General features: G+C 44.1%; 1 protein-coding gene across 1 annotated transcript in view; it reads left to right on the top strand.

Moving 5' to 3' along the window:
* Positions 1–22061, top strand: part of ABLIM3 (actin binding LIM protein family member 3) — a 143912-nt gene that overhangs the window by 20666 nt on the left and 101185 nt on the right. Inside the window, exon 2 of the mRNA XM_082835738.1 lies at positions 20753–20890. Coding sequence (XP_082691864.1) covers positions 20753–20890 — 138 coding nt within the window. The remainder of the gene's footprint in view (positions 1–20752; positions 20891–22061) is intronic.

The raw sequence follows: 22061 nt of genomic DNA, 5'->3' as shown, positions 1-22061 counted from the left end.
TTTTCTCGAGCTGCCATGACAATCTATCCCACATGAGTGGGTTAAGCAACAGAAATTTATTTAATGATAGTTCTGGAGACTAGAAGTCTGAGATCTAGGTGTCAGTAGGGTTGGTTTCTTCTGAGACATCTCTCCTTGGCTTGTAGATGGCTGGCTTCTCCCTGTATCTTCACATGGTCTTCCCTCTGTGTGTGTCTGTATCCTCATCTTCTCTTATTTTTTTTTCTCTTTTAATGACAACTTTATTGAGATACGATTCACATAACGTAAAAGTCATCCTTTTAAAATAAACAATTCAATGGTTTTTAGTATATTCACAGAGTTGTGCAACCTCATCTTCCCTTCTTATGAAGACACTAGTCGTATTGGATTAGAGCTCACCCTAATGACCTCATTTTAATTTAATAACCTCTTTAAAGACCCTGCCTCCAAATACAGTCTGATTCCCAGCATACATTTTATTCTTGGTTTTTCTATAAAGGGTATTTAGAGAACCTTTAGCATTTCTATTTTTTTCTTCCTTTTTAAAATATTTATTTACTTATTTGGCCATGTTGGGTCTTAGTTGCGGCACGTGGGATCTTTGTTTTGGCATGCAGGCTTTCTAGTTGCGCTGCACAGGCTAGTTGTGGAGTGCGGGCTCAGTAGTTGCGGCACAGGCTTAGTTGCCCCTCGGCATGTGGGATCTTAGCTCCCCAACCAGGGATCGAACCCACATCCCCTGCATTGGGAGGCGGATTCTTAACCTCTGGACCACCAGGGAAGTCCCATTCAGCATTTCTATTATTCGACATTGTCCACCCCCACTTCACCCCACCTTAGACACACACACACCTAGAACTGCAATATGTATAGGAAAAGTTGCATAACCATTTAATGGATTTCATTTGGGTTTTGGTCTTACACCAGCATATTGAACTTGACAGTGTTGTGAATTCTATTACAGCGTGGTTTAGCCACAGAAATTTCCTTTACTGGTTACTGGTTACTTCTTGGGAACAAGTCTGCTGCATTTGTCTTCCTTGTGGGCTCCAGAAATTCCTGTTGTAGGAAACAGCTGTCAGGTTCATCCTAGCCAAAAACTTAACCCCTCAACTCATCCCATGGGTGTGTCTAAATGTTTGTGGCATGCCCGCAGAATACTTCAGGGTTTATGAACATCAACAACATCCCTCCTCAAGTAATGTACAATCTGCTAGGGAAATAAGGCAAGCACAAAAGTAACAATATTATAGGGTAGACTGTGCTTTAGGTGAAAGGTTCTCAAAATGTAGTCACCAAACCGGCAGCATGAGCAATCACTCGGGAACTTGTTGGAGATGCAAATTCTCAGCCCCTGCCCTGGCTCTCCTGAGTCAGAAACCCTGGTGGTGGGGTCCAGCAATCTGTGTTTTGACAAGACATCCAGGGATTCTGATGCGTGCTCAAGTTTGAGAACCACTGCTTAGTCATAAGAAGTACATGCCATGAGGTTTTAAATAAGAGAGCTCATGTTGGGAGGGAGGATGAGGGGAGAATCTGGAAATCTTCCCAAAAGTATGTTGCATATGAGATAGACCTTGAGGAGTGGGCTGGATTTTGATATTTATATGTAGTTGAACGTATTTACTACAGTTGCCATCTGTGTGTTTATATATTTCTTTTACAAAAGTAATTAACAGCCTGGACTCTAACTTGAAAGATCTGCTAGCTGTCCCTTACGTGCATTTTAACTGGCTCACTATGAATTGAGGCTTCCACCAACATATGTTCAGTTATACAACTGGTAATTATAATTGGAGACATTTTGTTGGAGGAAACTTTCCATTCCAAACATAGCTTGACTTAAGAGTCTACCTTTAAACCTTTAAGGCAAACTCAGGCCAAAGCATCCTTGAATCTCATGGTAAGTAGGGATCTTTAAGATCATCTAGTCTAATAACCCAGCCAAATAACCCATGAGCTGGCCTTGAAATATGGGTGGCATCAGGACATTCAGCATAGACACACACTTATTCTACTAGCCCATTGAATGATCCTATAGCAGGGGTCGGCAAACTATGGCTCAAAGGTCAATTCTGGCCCACTGCCTATCTTTGTAAATAAAGTTTTATTGAAACACAGCCATGCCCATTCATTTACATATTGTCTAAGGCTGCTTTTATACTATCGTAGTGCAAAATTTTAATCCCTCCTTAAGACTTTGTGTTTGTAAGAAGTCTTAGATCGCAAGTGACTAAAACCCGGATCAAACTAGCTCCAGTGGCTCCTGGGCCTTTGAATTCAAGGGAAGGTCTGGGTGGAATAGCTGCTCTTGGGATCCAAGTGGACTGTCTTCTCTAGTCCACGCTGCCCTGGTCATGTCTACCGCACAGCTTGCTGCTGAGCTCTCTCCCTGCTCACTCGGCCTAGTTAGCTCTTCCGCCTTCACCGCCCATTTCCATTTCATTCCACCCACTCTGCTGAGTTCAGGTCTCTTTTCTGGTGCAGTGGATCCTGCAGCCATAGCATTGAGCACTAGACTTGGCAGCAGAAGTCCTGTGTTCTGGTCCTGACTGTGCCATTCAATATAAAAACGTGAAATAAGATGTCAAGACACACTGAAAATCAAAAAGCCCTCAATAAATTATAAGGAATTTCTTTTATTCTCTTAGTATCAAAGCATTTTTAAGCTGACAGAAGCACTAAAGTTTGTCTTATCCCGGTGGCCTGGGTGACAAAATGATCCATACATGTGTTTTACTTGACTCACATACTGTTCTTCTTTATTTTTTCTTTTCCAATATTTGAGCCAAGCTATAAAAAATGAGAGATTTTAGTTTAAAATCTAGATTTCTGGTTCCCCTGAGCTCATGTCCCTACATGGCAGGAGTCAGTCAAAATCGAGTAGGAACCATGCCTCTTTGGCCACCTCTCCCCCTCCCTTCATCATACTCCAGTCCGCTCACTCATTTATATGACCTCCTACCCACTGAAGCTCCCTAATTTAATACGGTTATTCATCTGATTCTCAAAGATCTGATTCCTATCTGTAAAGCCACAGCCTCAGCCAGCTTCCACATGTAGGAGGCTCACTATCTAGAAAAGCAGCTCATTTCATCTCTGAGCAGCTCTGACTGTTGGGTAAGTTTTCCCTCCTCAGCATCCCAAAATAGGTTGGGATGACTTGCCCTAAGTCTCCCAGTGTGTTAGAGGATTAGAAGCACAGGTCTCAGGATGGCTCACTAAGCTAATGGTCTTTTTATCCCACCTCATGGAGGTGTGTTCTTTCCCACCTTCCTTACCCACTCACTAACCCCCAGTCCATTTTAGGGGTGGAGTGGTACAAACAAAACTGTCATTCAACATCAAGTTAATTTTTGACTGAAACATTTGACTTTATAAATATTCTAAAGAACAGGAGTTGGCAAACTTTTCCTGGAAAGGGCCAGATAGTGAGGATCTTAGGCTTTGTATGTCCTTCGGGCTCTATTATAACTATCAGTTCTGCCATCTTAGTGCGAAAGTAGCCATAGACAATACATACGTGAATGGACATGGCTGTGTTCGAATAAAACTTTATTTACAAAGACAAGCAGAGGACCAGAATTGATTCTCTAGCCATAGTTTGTCCACTGTAGCTGTAGAGGTGTGTGCCTCTGCTGGTGTCCTGATACCTCCCATCTTGTAAGGGCCAACTCAGATGTGCCATTTCCAAGTAGCTTGCCCTGATTCCTCTGCAGGAAGTTATCTCTATAGCATTAGGATTCCTACAGTACAGTAGTTTTCACACATGTTTCAGGGACCCCTGAGAGTCCTGGGGGCCCTCTGAGTGGTCCACAGGATCAACATCATTTTTGTAACAATTCTAAGAAGTGTTTTGCCTTTTTCACTCTCAGTCTCTCATGAGGGTACAGTTTAGTTTTCCAGAGGTGATGTATGATGTAGTCACCACTGACAGCTAATGGAATGTATGCTTCTGTTTTTTTGTTTTTAAAAAATTCTCAGATATGACTCTAATATGATAAATATCAATAGATGTAAATCACCTAAACAAAAGCTCTTTGAGGTTCACAATAATATTTTCGGTGTGTATAGGAGTCCTGACACCAAAAAGTTTCCGACCTGCTGCCATTGTGATTTACTACAAAACAGTTATCTTGAAATATGGATTAGTCAGGTAGTCCTTACAAGAATGTAATTTTCTAGTAGGCAGGACCTATACTAACCATTGTGTTTCATGACTGCATATGAATTTGCACAGAGTAAGTTCATTTGTTTTAAAGGTGTTTATTGTAAATCTGCCATGTGCCAGATATTGTGCTTGGCATTAGGACTAGAGAAGTGGGCTCAGTAAACACCATCCCTGCCTTCATCAAGCTTAGAGTCTAATGGAGGAAACAGAGATTAAGCAAATAATCACAACTAATTATATCAGTACATACTGAAAAAAGGCAGTCAAGGGAGAGTACCCAGGACTGTGAGAACCAATAACAGTAGGGTTTGTACTGTTAAGGCAATCAGTGAAGGGCTTTGACCTGAGATCTGTGGGATGTAGGGGATCCATCTAAAGCAGGATTTCTCAACCTTCTCCATCTAAAGCAGGATTTCTCAACCTTGACACAAGGAACCAGATAGTTCCTTGTTGAGATGGGGAGGAGCTATATTGTACGTTATAAGATACTTAGCAGTATCCCTGGTCTCTACCAACTAGATGCCAGTAATACACACACACACACACACACACACAGACACACACACACACACACACACACACACACACACACACACACACACACCCTCAGTTGTGACAATGAAAAATGTCTCCAGGCATTGTCAAATGACCTCTGACAGGTGTGGATTAGGATTCACAGGGAGCAGGGAGGATTGCAGAATTGTCCCTGGTTGAGAACCGCTGATGTAGAAAAGATGTTTGGTAGGAAGGCCACTGTGGTACCCAGAGGAGAGCTACTTGTGGCTGGGCCAGGGCTGGTGGAGATGGAAATGAGGCTGAATGGGAGAGCTACATGACGGGTTCGTCTGCATGGCTTAGTGATGGATTGACCATGAGAGTGGCTTTGTGAAGGCCAACGAAGAGTTTCAGGGCTCATCACACTGAAGGAAGGACTGACTTTGGTTTGGGCAAGTGACACCATCACAAGCCGGCTCTGCAATGTCAGGGTTACATTGCTCAGAATACACTAGAGGGACTTCCCTGGTGGCGCAGTGGTTAAGAATCCACCTGCCAATGCAGGGGACACGGGTTCGAGCCCTGGTCCAGGAATATCCCACATGCTGTGGAGCAACTAAGCCCGTGAGCCACAACTACTGAGCCTGCGCTCTAGAGCCCGCAAGCCACAACTACTGAAGCCCGTGTGCCTAGAGCCTGTGCTCCTCAACAAGAGAAGCCACCGCAATGAGAAGCCCGCGCACTGCTATGAAGAGTAGCCCCCGCTCGACATAACTAGAGAAAGCCCGTGAGCAGTAACAAAGACCCAACCTAGCCAAAAATAAAAATAAAATTAAAAAAAAGAATACACTAGAGAGAGAGAGAGAGAGAGAGAAGAGAGAGAGAGGAAACACTTCTGCTTGTCTCTTTGTCTGCATAGCCACCTGTGTTATTGATCTGTGCCTGAAGGAGGGTGACTAATAATAGACCAGAAACAGCTCTTCCTAAAAGAAATGACCATCTGCCAGGGCTGAGTGAATTAAACGTGTGTTTAATATAGCTGTATTAGGACATTATTTCAATGCCAATTGACTTTTTTAAACATTTGTGAAGGTTGGCAAACATATCATAGAAAATATATTTTGTAGTACTCAGAAGAATATTGGCACATTGTCTGTGACAGCACTTTGATACAAGTTAATATATCAGGATTTCTAAAATTCTCATCTCAGTGCCAAAAATTGTGTGAGTCTTCTAGTCCCTGACCCGAGGATCTCAGCCTTTAAAGACTCTCCAGAGGAGCTTGTTTAAATTTTAAAGTCTGACTCAGTAGGTCTGTTGTTGGGCCTAGGAATCTGCATTTTGGCAATCCATGCCCATCTCCGCCGACCCCCCCAACCCCAGGGGATTCTGAAGCAGGTGGTTAGCCGGTCACGTTGAGAAACAGCAAAAAGCACCACGAAGGGTCTTCTCTGGTGGCACAGTGGTTAAGAATCCACCTGCCAATGCAGGGGACACGGGTTCGAGCCCTGGTCGGGGAAGATTCCACATGCCGCGGAGCAACTAAGCCTATGCACCACAGCTAGTGAGCCCACGTGCCACAATTACTGAAGCCCACGCGCCTAGAGCCTGTGCTCCGCAACAAGAAAAGCCACTGCAATGAGAAGCCCGCGCACCGCAACGAAGAGTAGCTCCTGCTCGCCGCAACTAGAGAAAGCCCGCATGCAGCAACGAAGACCCAACGCAGCCAAAAATAAATAAATAAAATAAATTTATTTTTTTTAAAAATGGCGCCATGAAGGAATTTGTTCCAGTTTCACTTCCACCACTGACTTCTGCTGTAAGACCGCTTCGCCTCACCCCATCCCTGCTTGGCTAACTTTGTTCATCTCCAGAGTGGCTCCAGGAGGCTTTCCCTGATGGCCCGGATGACCCCATAGCATAGCCTTGGTTCCATAGAGTGCCTGCAGCAACAAGAGAGCCCCCAACTAAAAGTGGCTTAAACAATCTAGACACATCTGTTTTACAGAACAGCATGTCCAAAGAGGGGCAGATCCAAGGCAGGTTAATTCAGAGGTTTAGCATCATCTGCAAACCCCCAGATTCTTTCTACCTTGGGTGGCTCCCCTTAAAGTTCATCATGGGCACCAGTGCTGCAATTCCAGCATCCCAAGTAGACAACCTCCAGAGGCCAAGAAGAGTGAAGAAAAACTTCCCAGGACTCCACAGCCCCACCTGATCTCTCCTCATGTCTCATTGGCCAGGAGTGTATCACATGCCTTTGCCTAAGTCAATCCGTTGGCAAAGGAATGAGAATACTAGAATCAGTTGTCACCAATCAAGATTCCTTCTCTAAGTCCAGGAAAGGTCACAACCATTCCTGAAAGACATGGCTGCTCAGGGGAGGATAAACAAAAATGGGTTTCCCCCAAAAGAGAGAGGTTCTCTTAGCAGATGAAGAGAGGAATAGCTATTGGGAAGGCGTCAATCATGTCTGCTATAATCATCCTCCTCTCTTGAAGCACTTTTCCCGCCGTTTCCCCTGCTGGAGAGTGAGTCATGTGAGGGCAGGGACCAGGTCCACCTGGTCCATCGTGTCCTCAGCAAGATGCTGTGGGCCATGTTTAGCTACCTGAGGTCCAGCATGAAGTGGTCCTGGAATGTCTGTTTAATTTAAATTGATAGCAGATTATGATTTAGATGGAAATTGAGGACATAAAGTAATTTGTTGCAATTGATGAAACCCCAGCTCAAACTGACTCATTTTTTTTTAAAGGAGCTGAGCTATATAGGTTTGTATAATTGGGAAGTTCAGAAGCACAGTGGCTTCAGGCCCATCTTGATCCACAGACTCAACTGATGCATTCAGGGACCTGTTCATTCTCTCTCCATCTGAATGATGCTTTCTCTCGACTGGAGGATAGGATGGGGCCAGGGGTCTTAGACTGACTCCTCCTGGCTTAGCAAGCCAGATGGCTTCTGCAAAAGCTCCTGTAGAAAAACTTCAGAGAGGATTAGGTCACGTGCCTGCCAATCACATGGAAAGAAGATTGGGGTTGCCTGGGTGGCCAGACCCGTGCTCCTTTCTAATCTGTGTTGGAATAGGTTCAGCCCACCTAAAACCCACAGATTGGGTTCCCCATGGGAAAGAGAGGTTATATTGCCAGAAGAAGCAGAGAGCAGATGCTGAAGAGGCAAAACAACAGATGTCCACTACATTTATGGATGAAAAAAAGCAGTTTGCAGGGCATGATACATGGGCCAAACAGTAATTGAGAACTACTTGCAGATACACACTGAACGTAACTATTTTCCCCTCCTACCCTGGCCCGTACAAATTCGGTTTGAAACTTTGAATGAAGCTTTGTCTCCTAAAGATAAAAAAGCAGCTTTTGTTTGTTGATTTTTAGGGAGGATCTTTATTTTTATTAATTTTTTTATCTCAAAAGAAAGTGTATTCTTTGTCTTTCCTCCTATTATCTTTTGGTCTTTTATTTCTCTCTTTTTCTTGGTTACTGTGTATCTTGACTTCTTTGACCCACATATCATATATCAACAACCTACTAAAAAATATAGAAATGACATCTTTTCATGGTGCTTTCTCCAAGTTTTTTCTTTCTCTCTCCTCCCCCAATCAGAAATAATTCATAAAAATCTTAGCATTTCATGTATCTCTCTGATTTTTGTATCTTTCTCATTCTTTAACAACTTGTACCTTAGACTGTAGCATTTAGGGATATATTTTATTCATTTATTCAGTTGGCAAGTATGAATTGAGTGCCTCCTAGTAGCAAGTGCTGGGTTTAGCATTAGAGATACAATTTTTTTTTAAAATCTCCCCTCTCCATCCCGGAATTTCCTGTGGAATAGGAGATTTGTTTACTTAATCTTTACATTTCCACAATATTTAGCTTCATTTGTTAATTGTTACAACTATCATTATTATTATTATAGCAAACTTTGACTTAGCATGTAAGAACATACCAGACAATGTGCTTGGAATTTTATGTATATTATTTCTCCTTTCAAAAATTCTGAAAGGTAAATACTATTATCCCCATTTTACAGATGGGGAAACTAAGGCCCAGTGATACAGCACCTTGCCCAATATCGTACAACCTGGATTTGAACCCAGATCTGACAGGTTCCGGAGCCTCTTCTCTCTCCAGCTCACAGAAACTACTCCATAAATGCCCCATAGAGCAATGAAAATTTGCTTGTTTTTCTGTGAAAGTTAGGGTTTTGATACAGCACCTTGCAGGATGGACTCTGAGTTGTGAATCCTATAATGAGGATAAATCTGAAGGGGGCCCACTCTTCATCCTAAATCTTCTTGTGATCACTGGCAGACATCTTTGAGACTATGTCCATTTGTCCCCAACCCATATATCCACAATTTCAAATACATCTCTTTGAAGGACCTTGGTTTCTTCATTGGCAAGACTGTAAGGCTTGTTGTAAATCAGGAATGTCTAATAGAACATTCTACAATAATGAAAACATTTTTTTTTCTGTGTTATCCAAAAGAGTTCCCACTAGCCACACGTAGCTATTGAGTACTTGAAATGTGGCAAGTGTGGCTGAGGAACTGAATTTTAACTTTTTAATATTTTAACGAATTTTAATTTGAATAGTTATATATAACTAATGGCTACCGTAGTGGACGATGCAAACCTAGAATAATCTTTATCATTCTTTTCACTTCTGATAATATACATATTATTGGGTTGCAAACAACATTTTTTAATGAAATGGCATAAAGTATTGAAATGGAAAGGAATAGAAAAAGGAAAGAAAATATCAGTACATATTACGTGTACTAAGAATAAGTTTTGTTTGAGAAACATTTGTGTCACATATTTGTGTACTGGGTCATTTTGCAAAATTAATTGTTTCCAGTGGGTCATGGTTAAAAAAAAGTTTGGAAACCTCTGTTTGTCTCTGAGTAATGTCACCGAGACCTTGAGAGTAACATGCTTATATGGTGCTCCCTTGTCCAGCCTGGGGCTCTGCAAGACCTCATTTCAGAAATAATTCTGTTCTTCCAGATCCTACAGGCATGTGGTGGGCATGTGACTTCTCTCGATGGTAATTGGAAATGACTTTGTGGTCATCTATCTGTCTGGATGCAGAGATCCCAAACAGGTGGCCCACAGGCAGAATCCAGCTCCCACAGACAGGCCTCTTTGGGACCTTGATGTGTTTTTGCAAGACAATAATCCGCTGAGGCCGGGTAGCAACTTCCCCTTCCCGTGGCCCAGTTCTCCAGTTTGGTCCCCTTGGGTGGATTTTTCACTGACTTTACCTGCCTGGCCCCTGAGGTATTTTGTGTTGCAACTCTGTGAACAGGTATAGACTATTGGATCTGAAAGGAAACTGAGAGATCACAGAATGCAACCCTTTCACTTTATAGTTGGGAAAACAGTGACCCAGAATTGGGGAGTTCCCTGCCTGAGACCTCACCAAAAGTTAATGGCAGAGTAAAGACTAGAAGGAAGTGGTTCCCTCTGACAGGCAAGAACCAGATATTAAGAGAAATCTTAGGAGGAGAGAAAGAGAGAGGGAGGGAGGGAGGAGGGAGGGAGGGAGAGAGAGGAGAGAGAGAGAGATATGAAGAAAAAACAAGGAAGGAAGGTAGGAGGGAGCGAGGGAGGGAGGGAGATAAAGAAAGAAGGAAAAAGAAAGGGTGGGAGGGAGGAAGGGAGGGAGGAGGGTGGAGAGGAAGAAGATGGGGTATAGTGGAATGATAGTAAGCCATCCTCTCAGCCCTGGGGAAGAGAGGGCCTGACCAGCGGGCCAGATTTCTGCAAGGGGAGCCCCTCTGGTGGTATAATCATGCTGGAGGGGCTTCTAGTGAGTGGATGACTGCAGAGGCCATGGGGGGAGATTGTAGAACTTTGAGCAATGGGATAAGCACTTTAGACACCAAAATGGGGGCTGGGGGGAGGTGTCTGGTCTCCAGGAGACCCACACCTTCTCAGAATTGAGGCTGCGTGGGCTGGCTTTGAGAATTCCCTGACTTGTGTCACCTACAGCTCATTTTGACCTGCCCTGCAAGCTGTCATTGATCTGAAACAAGGCATTTTCCTGCTAGTCCTGGTGGGGCCAGCATGATGGGGACCCTGAGCGAGTTTCTCCTTTCTCTGAGCCTCAGGGCTGTATCTGTGAAGGTGGGAATGTGGATGAGATGGGACAGGAGGTGCCCTGGGGACTACCTTGGGGAGAGAGGGGTCACAAGTAGGTGGCACACCAGGCCCTACCCCAGGGCAGTCACAGCACCTCTGGAGCCCTAGGCCCCTAGGCGGGGATCACAACACCATGCCTTCAAGGCCTGGCAGCGCAGGAGAGAAGCTGGCCAGAGGTGAGGCAAAAGGAAGACTCAGGAACAACTGTGCTCTGGAAGGATTTAAGAACAAACACCAGGCCTCCCAAGTAAAGGTGTCTGGGAGCCACATCCAATGCCAGCAACCCTGGTGTGAGGGATTTCCCTGAGTGACCACCAGGCCATCATGTGTTTGCATTCCAAGCATGGTTTGCAATGGAATCAGTATAACCTAGAGGCCATCTCATCATTTCAATAAAGGGTTCATAGCTTTGAAAAAAAAGAGGGAAACCTCTAGACATACAGATGTTTTCTACACGCTCTCTGCTCTGATACTGAAAATCTGTAAGTTGAGGGGAGCCCGGGTGACAGCTGCTATTCCTTGGATTTCCCCACAACATATCAGAGATTGATGGCCTGCCAGAGTCTCAGGAAGCAAACATTGTATAAGTATTAAAACCTCTGGCCCAGAGGCCAAGGGACTGAGTCACTCAAAGCACAAAGACAATTGCTGGCTTCCTGAAGTTCCTCTATTTCCAACACGGTTTCCAGGGCCCCAGACGAAACCCAAATAGTGGTTTTCAGATAAGGAAAAGGTGGAAAGGGTGCCACAAGGCCTCAGTGTGGGGCAGCACTGTTCTCCCTGTTAGGGATACCTGGCCAGGTCTCCTTTCCCTCAGGAGATGCTGAGCAAAGGATACCCTGCTGGAGATGCCCCGAGGAGAGGAGAGAAAACTGAGCCTCTCCTAGTCCTACCGATGCCTGGTTAGGCATCTAACATGTACGTGTGGTGTGACTTTAGGCAGATTAGTTAACCTCTCTATGCCTCAGATTCCCCATACACAAAATACAAAATATATAAAATAGATCATATGGTGTCTGTCTCATGGAGTGGTTGTGAGAATTAAATGAGATGGTAGGTATGAAGCTCAGGGCCTGGCACATAGTAACTGCCTAATTCATGTTAGCTGTTAGCTATTTTTACAGCTCCCAGAGTCTCTGACTGGGGGCTTGGTAAAGGTATCGAGGGACAGAGTCAGCAGTGACAAGAGAATTGGTGTTAATTGACAGGAGCCGCTCCAAAGTGGGAAAAATGCCAAGGCTGGCAGACACCTTGGGATTTTTCCCTTTCTCCATCAAATCTTGTCTATTCCTCAGTCATTCTTACACAGCTCTGTATATTATATTCCTAAAACCCCATGACCAAGTGTAGCAAGATGATAGTTTTCAAATATTCACTGACATTTCCCCCTCCCAGCCCTCCTGAGCCTTCCCTCTCTTCAGGGAGCGAGGCCTCAGGGCCTGGATGGGCAGCAGAAGGCAGAGACAAAAGGGGTCTCTTACTGGCTTTTGGATTTCAGACGTCTGTGCCCTTAGATCAGGAAGGATTTATCTCAAAGTTAAATGTTCTAGAGAAACCGTAAATTAGGGAGGGCAGAAAGGGCTCCTTTACTCACAGCTAACAAACTTCATTGCCTGGCTCACAGGTGGGGAGGAGAATCTCAAAGAAGTGAGAACACGGGTCTCATTGAGTCCTTAGAAAGAGACCCTGTGCACCTGCCCTCTGAGCCAAGGCGGGGACACGAGCCCCAGTGAACAGGACGGGGTGGGGGAGCAGAGGGGCAAACTCACCGAAACTTAGTTTCTGCTTGTCTTGAAATAGGAACCAAGTTGAGTTATAAGAAAGAAATGAGTTTGTTTTTGTCTTATCTTAAAGTGTTTGATTGAATTCAATTGGAAGTATACAGTTTTGAGTTTTTTACAATGAGATTAATATAGAAAAAAGTGAAAAGTTAATTCTATGACATTACACCCGGATCGACTTTCTGAATTTGCAAAATGAGTAACGAGTATGCAGTTCTCATTTTATCAAGTGACTGCACTAACAAGTGAGAAATACATCAATCCCTTTGTGGACCTCAGCTCAGATTTCCTGGCCCATGATGCTCATCCTGGGGAAGGCCGTCTGGGTCTAGCCCAGGTCCTCTCTGCTGTAGCGGTAGCGTGGCAGCTGGCTGTTAAGCAAGAGCAGTCTGTCTGGCCAAGAGCGTGCAGTTCTGACACATGTCCTGACAACACGTTGCTGAGGAAGGCGGCACGAGCCATGTTGCCAGCTGCACGCCATGACCATGGTACACGCTGTGGAGCCTGGCAGAGGGAGGCTATGGAGGAGTTTCTGTTGCAGCAAAGGTTTTACAACATCGTCTTGGGGTGACAGACTGTTTTACTGACCTGCTGACATGGGAAACTGTGGCCAGGCCGGGGCCATCTGTGAGGTTCCCAGAGAGCGCCTGCTTCTGCTCTGCTGCAGCTGCCAGCACCTGCAGAGCCTGCCTGTCTCAGGGCACCCAGATGCCCACCTGTCAGGCTGTCCCTGCCCATGCCAGGGAAGCCACTCAAGGCTGATAGCCCCTGGCCCCGGGGCAGCAATCACAGTTTCCTCATCGTCTGCCAGAGCGGCTGATTTACTGTTCCCAATTTCCTGGTCTGTATGTTAGTACCCTCCATCATTATTCTTAAATCTTTGTAAAATTCATGCGTGTGTGTGTGTGGATTCAACTGGGCAATGGATGATTACTGTTGAGGGAAAAAAATTAGATACCCTTTTTGCCCACCCCCCAGAGCCTACTTCCTCCCCAGAGGTAGCCACTGTTGGCTCTTCTGCATGGCAGGCAGTAGGGCTTAGTGGTGAGAGCACAGGTTCTAGAGTCAGACTTCCTGGGTCCAGATCCTGCCTCTGCCATTTCCTAACCATGTAACCTTGGACAAATGACCTCAGTTTTCTGGGTCTCCATTTCCTCATCTGAATAATAAAGATGATAATAATAATAGCTTCTCCTGAATTATGAAAACTCAGTAAGATGACATATGTAAATTGCTGAGCACAGTTCCTAATGGAATAATAATATCTGTTATTATCCTCCCAGACTTTCCCTTATGCATTTACCCCTCTAGTTTCTTCATGCATGTCTTCCATTCCAAACTCCCTCCTATGCTTCTGCATCTTGGAACACTGATCCCCAGCCCACCTGTTGTAATGTTAAACCTCAGCTCTAAGAGTCTGGTTCCAGGTATTCACATGAGGAGCATAGATGTAATGACACAATGAGATGACACATGTGTGACCCTTCGGGGTTACCAGAAGCAGCTCTCACCATCTTCCTATCAGAGTTTTCAGAAAACAAATTACTCACTTATTCAAAGTATGCACAGACAACAAGCACGCTAACACATCCCCCTGGAAACAGCAGATGTGCCCAAAATACACCATCCCAGGAAAACATAGATCATAGCCTCTCATTCCCACAACAGGAAACACCCAATTCACACATTCCTCTGCAGGATATATCAAAAGCATGTCAGCCACCCACCTCTGCAGCTCAAACCTATAAACAGAGAGAGTTTGGAGATGGGGGAGAAAAAAGGAGGTTGCTTTTGGTGGAATGGGCTGCAGCCAAGGGCATTTTTCTTGACAGCAGGGAGGGAAAACCAGAAAACCTTTGCCCAAGCTGGACTGGTCCAAAAACGGATTTGACAATGTTCAAGCAAAGCTCAGTGGCAAGCTGGTAGGGGTAGTGATTTAGAAAGAACTCTTGCATTGAGTAGGAGGTAGGGGTACATGGCTTTGAAGATTCTTTAATATTAACTATTGCTTATACTTATGGAGCCCAAGTGACATGCCAAGCAGTGTACTAAACACTTTTATATTGCTTAGGTAATTTAATACTCACAAATGACCGGAGTTATTCCCACGCTAGAGATGAGCAAACTAAGACTGGTCTCACATAACTTGGCCAAGTGGCAGGGCTGCGACACAAACGCAGCCCTCCTGACTCCAGCATCTACACCCTTGACCTCTGTGCCTTGAGCTTCTTCGCACCGCTTCCCACACAGAGATCCCACATCTCGGTGGTCTTACACAGGAAACAGGATCAGTGCCGTGTGTTCTGATTCAACTCCAAAATCAAATTGAAGGGCCTGTTTCTGAACTACCAGATAACTCTTATAGCCAGACCCCACCCTAACCTTTCAGACGGATAGCTTTCTACCTGTGAAATGCCTGGATCCTCACTTACGTCTCCTCCTGGGTCTTTAGCGAATACCTGTGAACACACTAAGGGTACTCTGGGAGCTGGCGGCATGTGACAGCTGCTGTACCCGGTGGTTTTCCTGGGCCCCAGGCTGTTGCGAGCTCATTGCTGAACCGGTTGATGCTCTGCTTGACGTTTCACTGTTCAGACAGAAGCTCCACTGTTTTTATTACACTTCCAGCCAATTATTTACAGTTGTTATACTGTCTCCACATCAGTTTTGTCACTCTTTTAATTATACCCCACCCTTGCATAGGTGCTTCTACCTTTTAAAGACTATTTTATAAAGACGACTCAATTAGGATGTGGGAACACTTTTATCTACAAGGTTAAGTGACCCTCAGAAGAGGAAAAAACATGGTGCAGGCACTACATCAGTAAAGAGAACATAACTTAGGTCGCATTGTTTTTGAGAGAGGAATCATGCCATTATCTGCTTTTAAGAGAGACTAATAAATCTGATAAGATACAGCACAGTCTAGTTTAAAAGCGGGAGAAAGTTAATGGAGAAAAGAAAGGATGGAGGGAAAGAAAGATGTACAGCAAAGGACACACAGAGACAGAACCAGTTTTCAGTTGGAGGAAATTTTATAAATCATTTTGTCCAATCTCCTTGGTGACTAAGGACGGAATTGAGGCCAGAGAAGTTACAGGATTTGCCCAATCCTGTATAAAACTAGGTGACTGCAGAGAGGATACCCCCAGCACTACCCATCAGAGAGAGAAACACAAGATGAGGAACGACAGAGGGAGAGAGGAACGGCCAGGTAGAGGAACTGGATGCGGAATTTGTTTCCTGCTATTGTTCAACTCTCGCGCTCCTTTTAACTTCAGAGGGGCCAGTAAGCCCTCCCCTTCCAATATGTTGTTTTGTTCCAGCAGTTTTAAATTATCTTGGTAACATTTGGGGAAGAGCTTTACTTGCAAATTTAGTTGTGGAATTAAGATGTATTTTCTCATCTTTAGAACACTAAAGATTTGGTAAGCATGTAGAAGAATACTTAATGTTTCAGACCCTTAATTTATTATTATTATTTTTTTTATTTTTTGGCCTTACGCGGGCCTCTCACTGCTGCGGCCTCTCCTGCCGCGGAGCACAGGCTCCGGACGCGCAGGCTCAGCGGCCATGGCTCACGGGCCCAGCCGCTCCACGGCACGTGGGATCTTCCCGAACCGGGGCACGAACCCGCGTCCCCTGCATCGGCAGGCGGACTCTCAACCACTGCGCCACCAGGGAAGCCCCAGACCCTTAATTTTTAATCTCATAGTCATTGACCAACTGATTTTCTTTCTTAAAAAATTGTACTGGGGACTTCCCTGGTGGCACAGTGGTTAAGAATCCGCCTGCCAATGCAGGGGACATGGATTCAAGCCCTGGTCCAGGAAGATCCCACATGCCGCGGAGCAACTAAGCCCGTGCGCCACAACTACTGAGCCTGCGCTCTAGAGCCCACGAGCCGCAACTACGGAGCCCACATGCCACAACTACTGAAGCCTGCGTGCCTAGAGCCCATGCTCCACAGCAAGAGAAGCCACTGCAATGAGAAGCCCGCGCACTGCAACGAAGAGTAGCCCCCACTCTCAACAACTAGAGAAAGCCTGTGTGCAGCAGGGAAGACCCAGTGCAGCCAAAAATTAAATAAATGAATAAATTTATTTTTAAAAAGTATACTGATAGCCATTGTCAACTGATTATCTTGCTTTTATTCTTGGAAAGATTAAGATTGTTCAGTCTTACAGTACCTGAAAAATTGTCCTTTTAAAAAACAATCAGTATTTATTTCACTGTGCAGAACCTTTTGTCTCCACATCAAATTCAGGATGGGTGAATGTGTGTGTAACTGGTTCTTATTGCAAATTATTTTTAAATACAATTTTTAAACTCTTCAGGGATAAAAAGAAATAACTTAAGTCTGAGGTGGTATTCCCAAATTAATTCATACATGTTATTTTTGTATAAATAGGATTCAACCAAGTTTAATTTCTTCATTCTTAATGCAAGTTCCATTTGTGAAACTATAAGGCTATCGTGTCCACTATGGCAACAACTAGTCACATGTGGCTATTGCAATGTAAATTTATGTTAATTAAAATTAAATTAAAATTTCAGTAGCTCAGTCACACTAGCCACATTTCAAGTGCCCAATAGCCACATTTCACGTGCCCAATAGCCACATATGGCTAGTGATTATTATATTGGACAGTGTAGATATAGAACATTTCCATATCTCAGAAAATTCTATTGGACATCACTGCTTAAGGACTAGTAACTGGGAATGACTCTCCTGGGTACACTTTTTGGCCAACTAACATGAAACAGAAGCCAGAGGTTCCTTGCATGCGTTTTAGAAATACAGCACATGACCCATATGTCTAAAGTTGGTAACTTCATGGATTATTTCACAAGTGAGAAGAGCTAATGTCCTTTGAGGCTTTGAAGAACTAATGTTCTGCTTTCAAATGTTGCTCTCAAGGATAAGCAGTTCCTAACACAAAGCAGTCTAAAACTTCATGTATAAGTCAATTTGGAATTCAAAAGACATTTGCCCATAGATAAATATTGTAAATCACATGACTGAATTTTAGTACTTTGAGATTAAAAATTAATGGAAATAATAACCAGCAGAAAATCAACAGTAAAAATTTAGAGTTTCAGAGGGTGTTATAGATTGGAGGGAAGAGATATCACCGCACCACCACCCCCGTACACACACACAATAACGTTAGATTAAGTTGCTGACTTAACTGAGAATACAAAATCTTACTGAAAATGAGGTGGCTTCCAGGGCAAGAGCAGATGTGGCATATCTCAGTGGAGCTTCCCGTGATCCCCAGAGTTCCTATTGGCACTGTCTGGATAAGGAAAGGTCTTCACATGTCCATAAGCTGAAATCATGCTACACCGTTGACCTTTTATAGTCACGGCTTACATCAGCAATCTTGAAGAACTCACACCAACGATGCATGCATTTCTGTTTATGGGACTATTTATAAACGTCAGACATTTGTGGACTCTGGTCACAGTCAGCATCACCATAACAGCACCCTCATCCTGAAGGGAGCAGTAGAGTTAGGGCTGGGAGCCCATGGGTACTCTGCCCCAGAAAGTCTGTTTTCCCAATCCATCCCCTCACTCTGATTTTATGGCTTTTTATTTGAATGGTTCAAAGATTGAGTTTTGACTGAAAACCATGATCACTAATCCATCTCCCCAGAAAATCAAATTAGAAAAATTTAATTGATCTTGCTGGTTCTTGAACAATAAGGTGGGATCAATTAGAAGAGGTAGATGAAAGTTTGCGTAGTGATTCTGGAGGGACTTTGGATACTTTCAAGAGCTCTCATTATTGATGGTGATGATTATACTATTCCTATTTTATTTTCAGACTCACAGCTTTGTTTCCCTTAGCAGTAGTAGATCATTACACTGCTCATATAAATAGAATCTATATTTTTCTCCAAAATTGGGGGGAGGGGGGAGACGGGAGAGTGAAATATATTCCAGGGGACATTAAGCAGGAATCAGAAAAAGAAGCAAAGGAGACAGGACTAAGGAGAATGTTTGTGGATATTCTGGGGGTGGAGAAAGATTGCTCTGAGCTCTGGGGAGGATGTGATGGTCATGATACCAGTGGAGCACTGGATACATTTGTGGAGCACTTCATGCACGTTTTGAAATGCTTTACATGTATTAACCCATTTACTGAGTTAATTAATATTTTAGTTAACTAGCTAACTCATTTAACTTTTGTCTTAAATTTAAGACAGAAAAAAAAAAACTTAAGGGACATGAACTCCTTGAGAGAAAGACTGTAAGAAAGGTATTATTCTCCCACCTCAGATAGCAAAGTTTTCAGCAATAGTAGTTTCAGGGCTAAGCAACCAGCTCTTTGCCCTACCGTGCACTTATGATTCAAGATGTGGGAGGTAATCGAAAGTCCTGCTTTCCTGTTCCTTGACTTTAAAAGGAGGAGGGTGGATGAGATCAGTTATGAAGATCATCTTTGAGAATCTGAAAAAAGCTGTAGGATAATGTATATAACACCAAATTTTATATTTCATTAGAGAGAAATATTAGATATCAGGTGTATCAGTTAGGTATGCTACAGTAACAAAAAAATCTTAGAAGATATGCCATCAAATATTCCTCCTGGCTCATGATAGATGTTCATCCTGGGTTAGCTTAGAGCTCTGCTCTAGGATTTCTCAGCCAGGGATCCAAGCTGAGGCATCCTGCACACCATCTGGGGGTACCACTGGCTGCTGGGCTATGGGAAGGCAATATGGCAGATACCATACAGGCTCCTAGGGCTTCCAGTTGGAAGTGACACACAATTTCCATCCACATTTCGTTGCCAAGCAAGACACCACGTGCCAAGAATAAAAGATTGAAATTTCGGTGAACAGACACAACAGCTACCACACTAGGTCAAGAACCCTTGAACTAGGTGACCTCTAGGTTCCTTGGCAGTTCAAGGTTTCTGTGAGTCCAGGTTAACTTATAGTATGCTTATTCAGAGTTTAGCCAGTAAGTCTACATGTCTAAATGCTAGACACCAATTCCCCTCCAATCAAGTGGTCATCCTTATAGTTAGGACAAAAGTGAGCCTTATCCTAATAGGGTATGAGCAGAAGTTTGTGGACTGTTGCTACAGCCTTGAGTAAAAATTGAGGAATTGAGTGGTTCTCTCCCTGGGGCCCCTAGGGACTTCCCCCAAGAGAGAAGATTGGGTTCCTCACTGGCAAAGTTATCTCAGCAGTTTATATATAATGCGATTGGACCAGACAGCTATTAATATCCCTTCCAACCCTGAAATTTTATGTTCTAGACAGGTGCCTACTATTATTAAATGCTAGATGACCAGATTATAGAATGGTCAAGCAAAGTATATTTCAGGGAAAGGAAATCTAGAAAAGTAGCCATGAGAAAAATCTAAGCAAGAGATCAGTAGCCTCAAAAGGCAAGTATAGGTCTGCAGCATCATCAAATGCTGACCATAGCACTGCAGTCCCAGTGACTTCAGCCCCTTCATAGTCTCCACCAGCTCTCTCTTCTTAACTATACACATGTGACATTTTCTCAATGTTATGGAAAGTGCTGTTCAAAGGCAGTTGTAAGGTGAGTCGCCTCATCAACTTCCTTCCAACTACAGTGCCTCCCTTCATGCCTTTATAGAAAGTCAACTACCATTGTCCATCCTCATTTTATAGATGTATAAACTGAGGTGCCGAGAGGGACTGTATCTTGCTCAACAAAAAGGCCATTTGGAGGCAGAGTCAGCCACCCATTTCCTTGAGACCCAGGAGTCAATGGCAAGACCTAAATTCCCTTTGTTTGGGGCCTGGTATTGATCCAGAGATCTCCCAAGAAATAGTATTTCTGGATAGTATTTCATTTACCTTGAAATACTCAACTTCCTCTTTTATTTTTCTTCATTTGTGAATTTGGCCTCCGTTATTGCAAGAAAAGGTTATGCTCACTCAAGTCTCTGCCTACTTAAGGAGATTTATGGACTCATATCTTAATGCCACTCACCTTCTAAAGATGTCTTAGCTTGGCATACTCAGCCTGGTGATGTATTGAAGGTATTTTGCTAATCATTGTCACCCTTTCTGCTTTTTCTGCCAGTTAAGATTATAATCATTTCTTATGGCAGACTTTTTAAAGAATAAGGACCTTCTGGATGGTGATCTCTTTGTTTCTCTTTACAGTTCCTTATCAGCAGAATCCTTACAATCCCCGGGGCAGCTCCAGTGTCATCCAGTGCTATCGATGTGGAGACACCTGCAAAGGGGAGGTGGTTCGCGTCCACAATAACCATTTCCACATCAGATGCTTCACCTGTCAAGGTAGGAGGCCCAATCTCCCAACACCCTTCTCAGATTCCTCGCCATGCTCTCACCCCAGGACATGCCATGGGGCAGGCAGAACAGACACAGGCAATTGAGATACCTGCAAAGGCCTAAAATGACCTTCCTTGAGCCAGTAATGAGAATTCTGCCTTCAGCGGCATGGCGTGAAGAGGGAGGGTAGAGTGAGGGAAGCCGTGGGATATGGGGGGGGGTGGGGGAGAAAGGGAGCCTGGTGACCCCAGAGTGGAAGCACTGACCCAGAAGGAAAAAGGCAATCCTGCAAGCTTATCTTACACATCTGAGAAGACTACTGGCTTGTGCCTATAAATCAGTTTGAGAGCCAATGAAAGAGCAAGCTGTCACGGCTAAAATTTGGCGTGGCTCTGATGTGAGTGTGACAATCCTCAGAGGTTAGGTTTCACAAGGGAGAGGTACGTCTTGACCTCGGTAAGGTTTGCCATTTGGGAGCAGATGGACGCTGCGTTACCTCTAATTGTGACAGCTTACCCATGGCTAATTTATAAAACCTTAGCTCAACCCAGCTAAGCATTCCCAAAGGAAGAAGGCTCACTAGCAGCAGGAAAAGAGGGACTCGGCTGAAGGAGCCCGGAGAGAGCCCTCTGGCCCAAACAGGACAACACTCCCTCCCCAGTGTCCCTGTCTAATGCCACTCCAGCCTCCACTTCCTGAACTTTTCTTCCAGGCTTCCTGTTCCACAGACAATCCATTCTGATGTTGGATTGCTCTGTGAGTTTAGAAAATGTTTGACCTCAAACCTTTAACTTCCACTTGGTTTTAGATTTGTCCTCATGGGGTTTGACGAGCTCTTTGTGGTTGCTTCTCCCAGTGGCTGCCCTTCACATACTTGTAGCCAGGTCTGCCCCACATACACAGTTATATTGCAGGTCCTTAAACTGGCCCTCATCTGAAATGATTCCAACTTGTATAATCATCCTGAAGTCTTCTTCCTTGATCCGTTCTGGTTTGTCACTATCATCCCTAAAGCCTACTGCCCGAAACAGACCATACGTCTCAAGGTCTGCCAAATACAGCAAGGACTACATTTCTTTAATGTGACTGATACTGAATGAACTTCCCAAGAAGCCACTTCACACCACTGATGTATATTGAATTTAAGGTCAGCTGAAACCCCCAGATCTGTTCATTT

This window comes from Leucopleurus acutus, assembly GCF_964270905.1.
Source record: "Leucopleurus acutus genome assembly, chromosome: 3".
Classification (NCBI taxonomy): Eukaryota; Metazoa; Chordata; class Mammalia; order Artiodactyla; family Delphinidae; genus Leucopleurus; species Leucopleurus acutus.
This window is presented reverse-complemented; position numbering and strand designations above follow the sequence as displayed.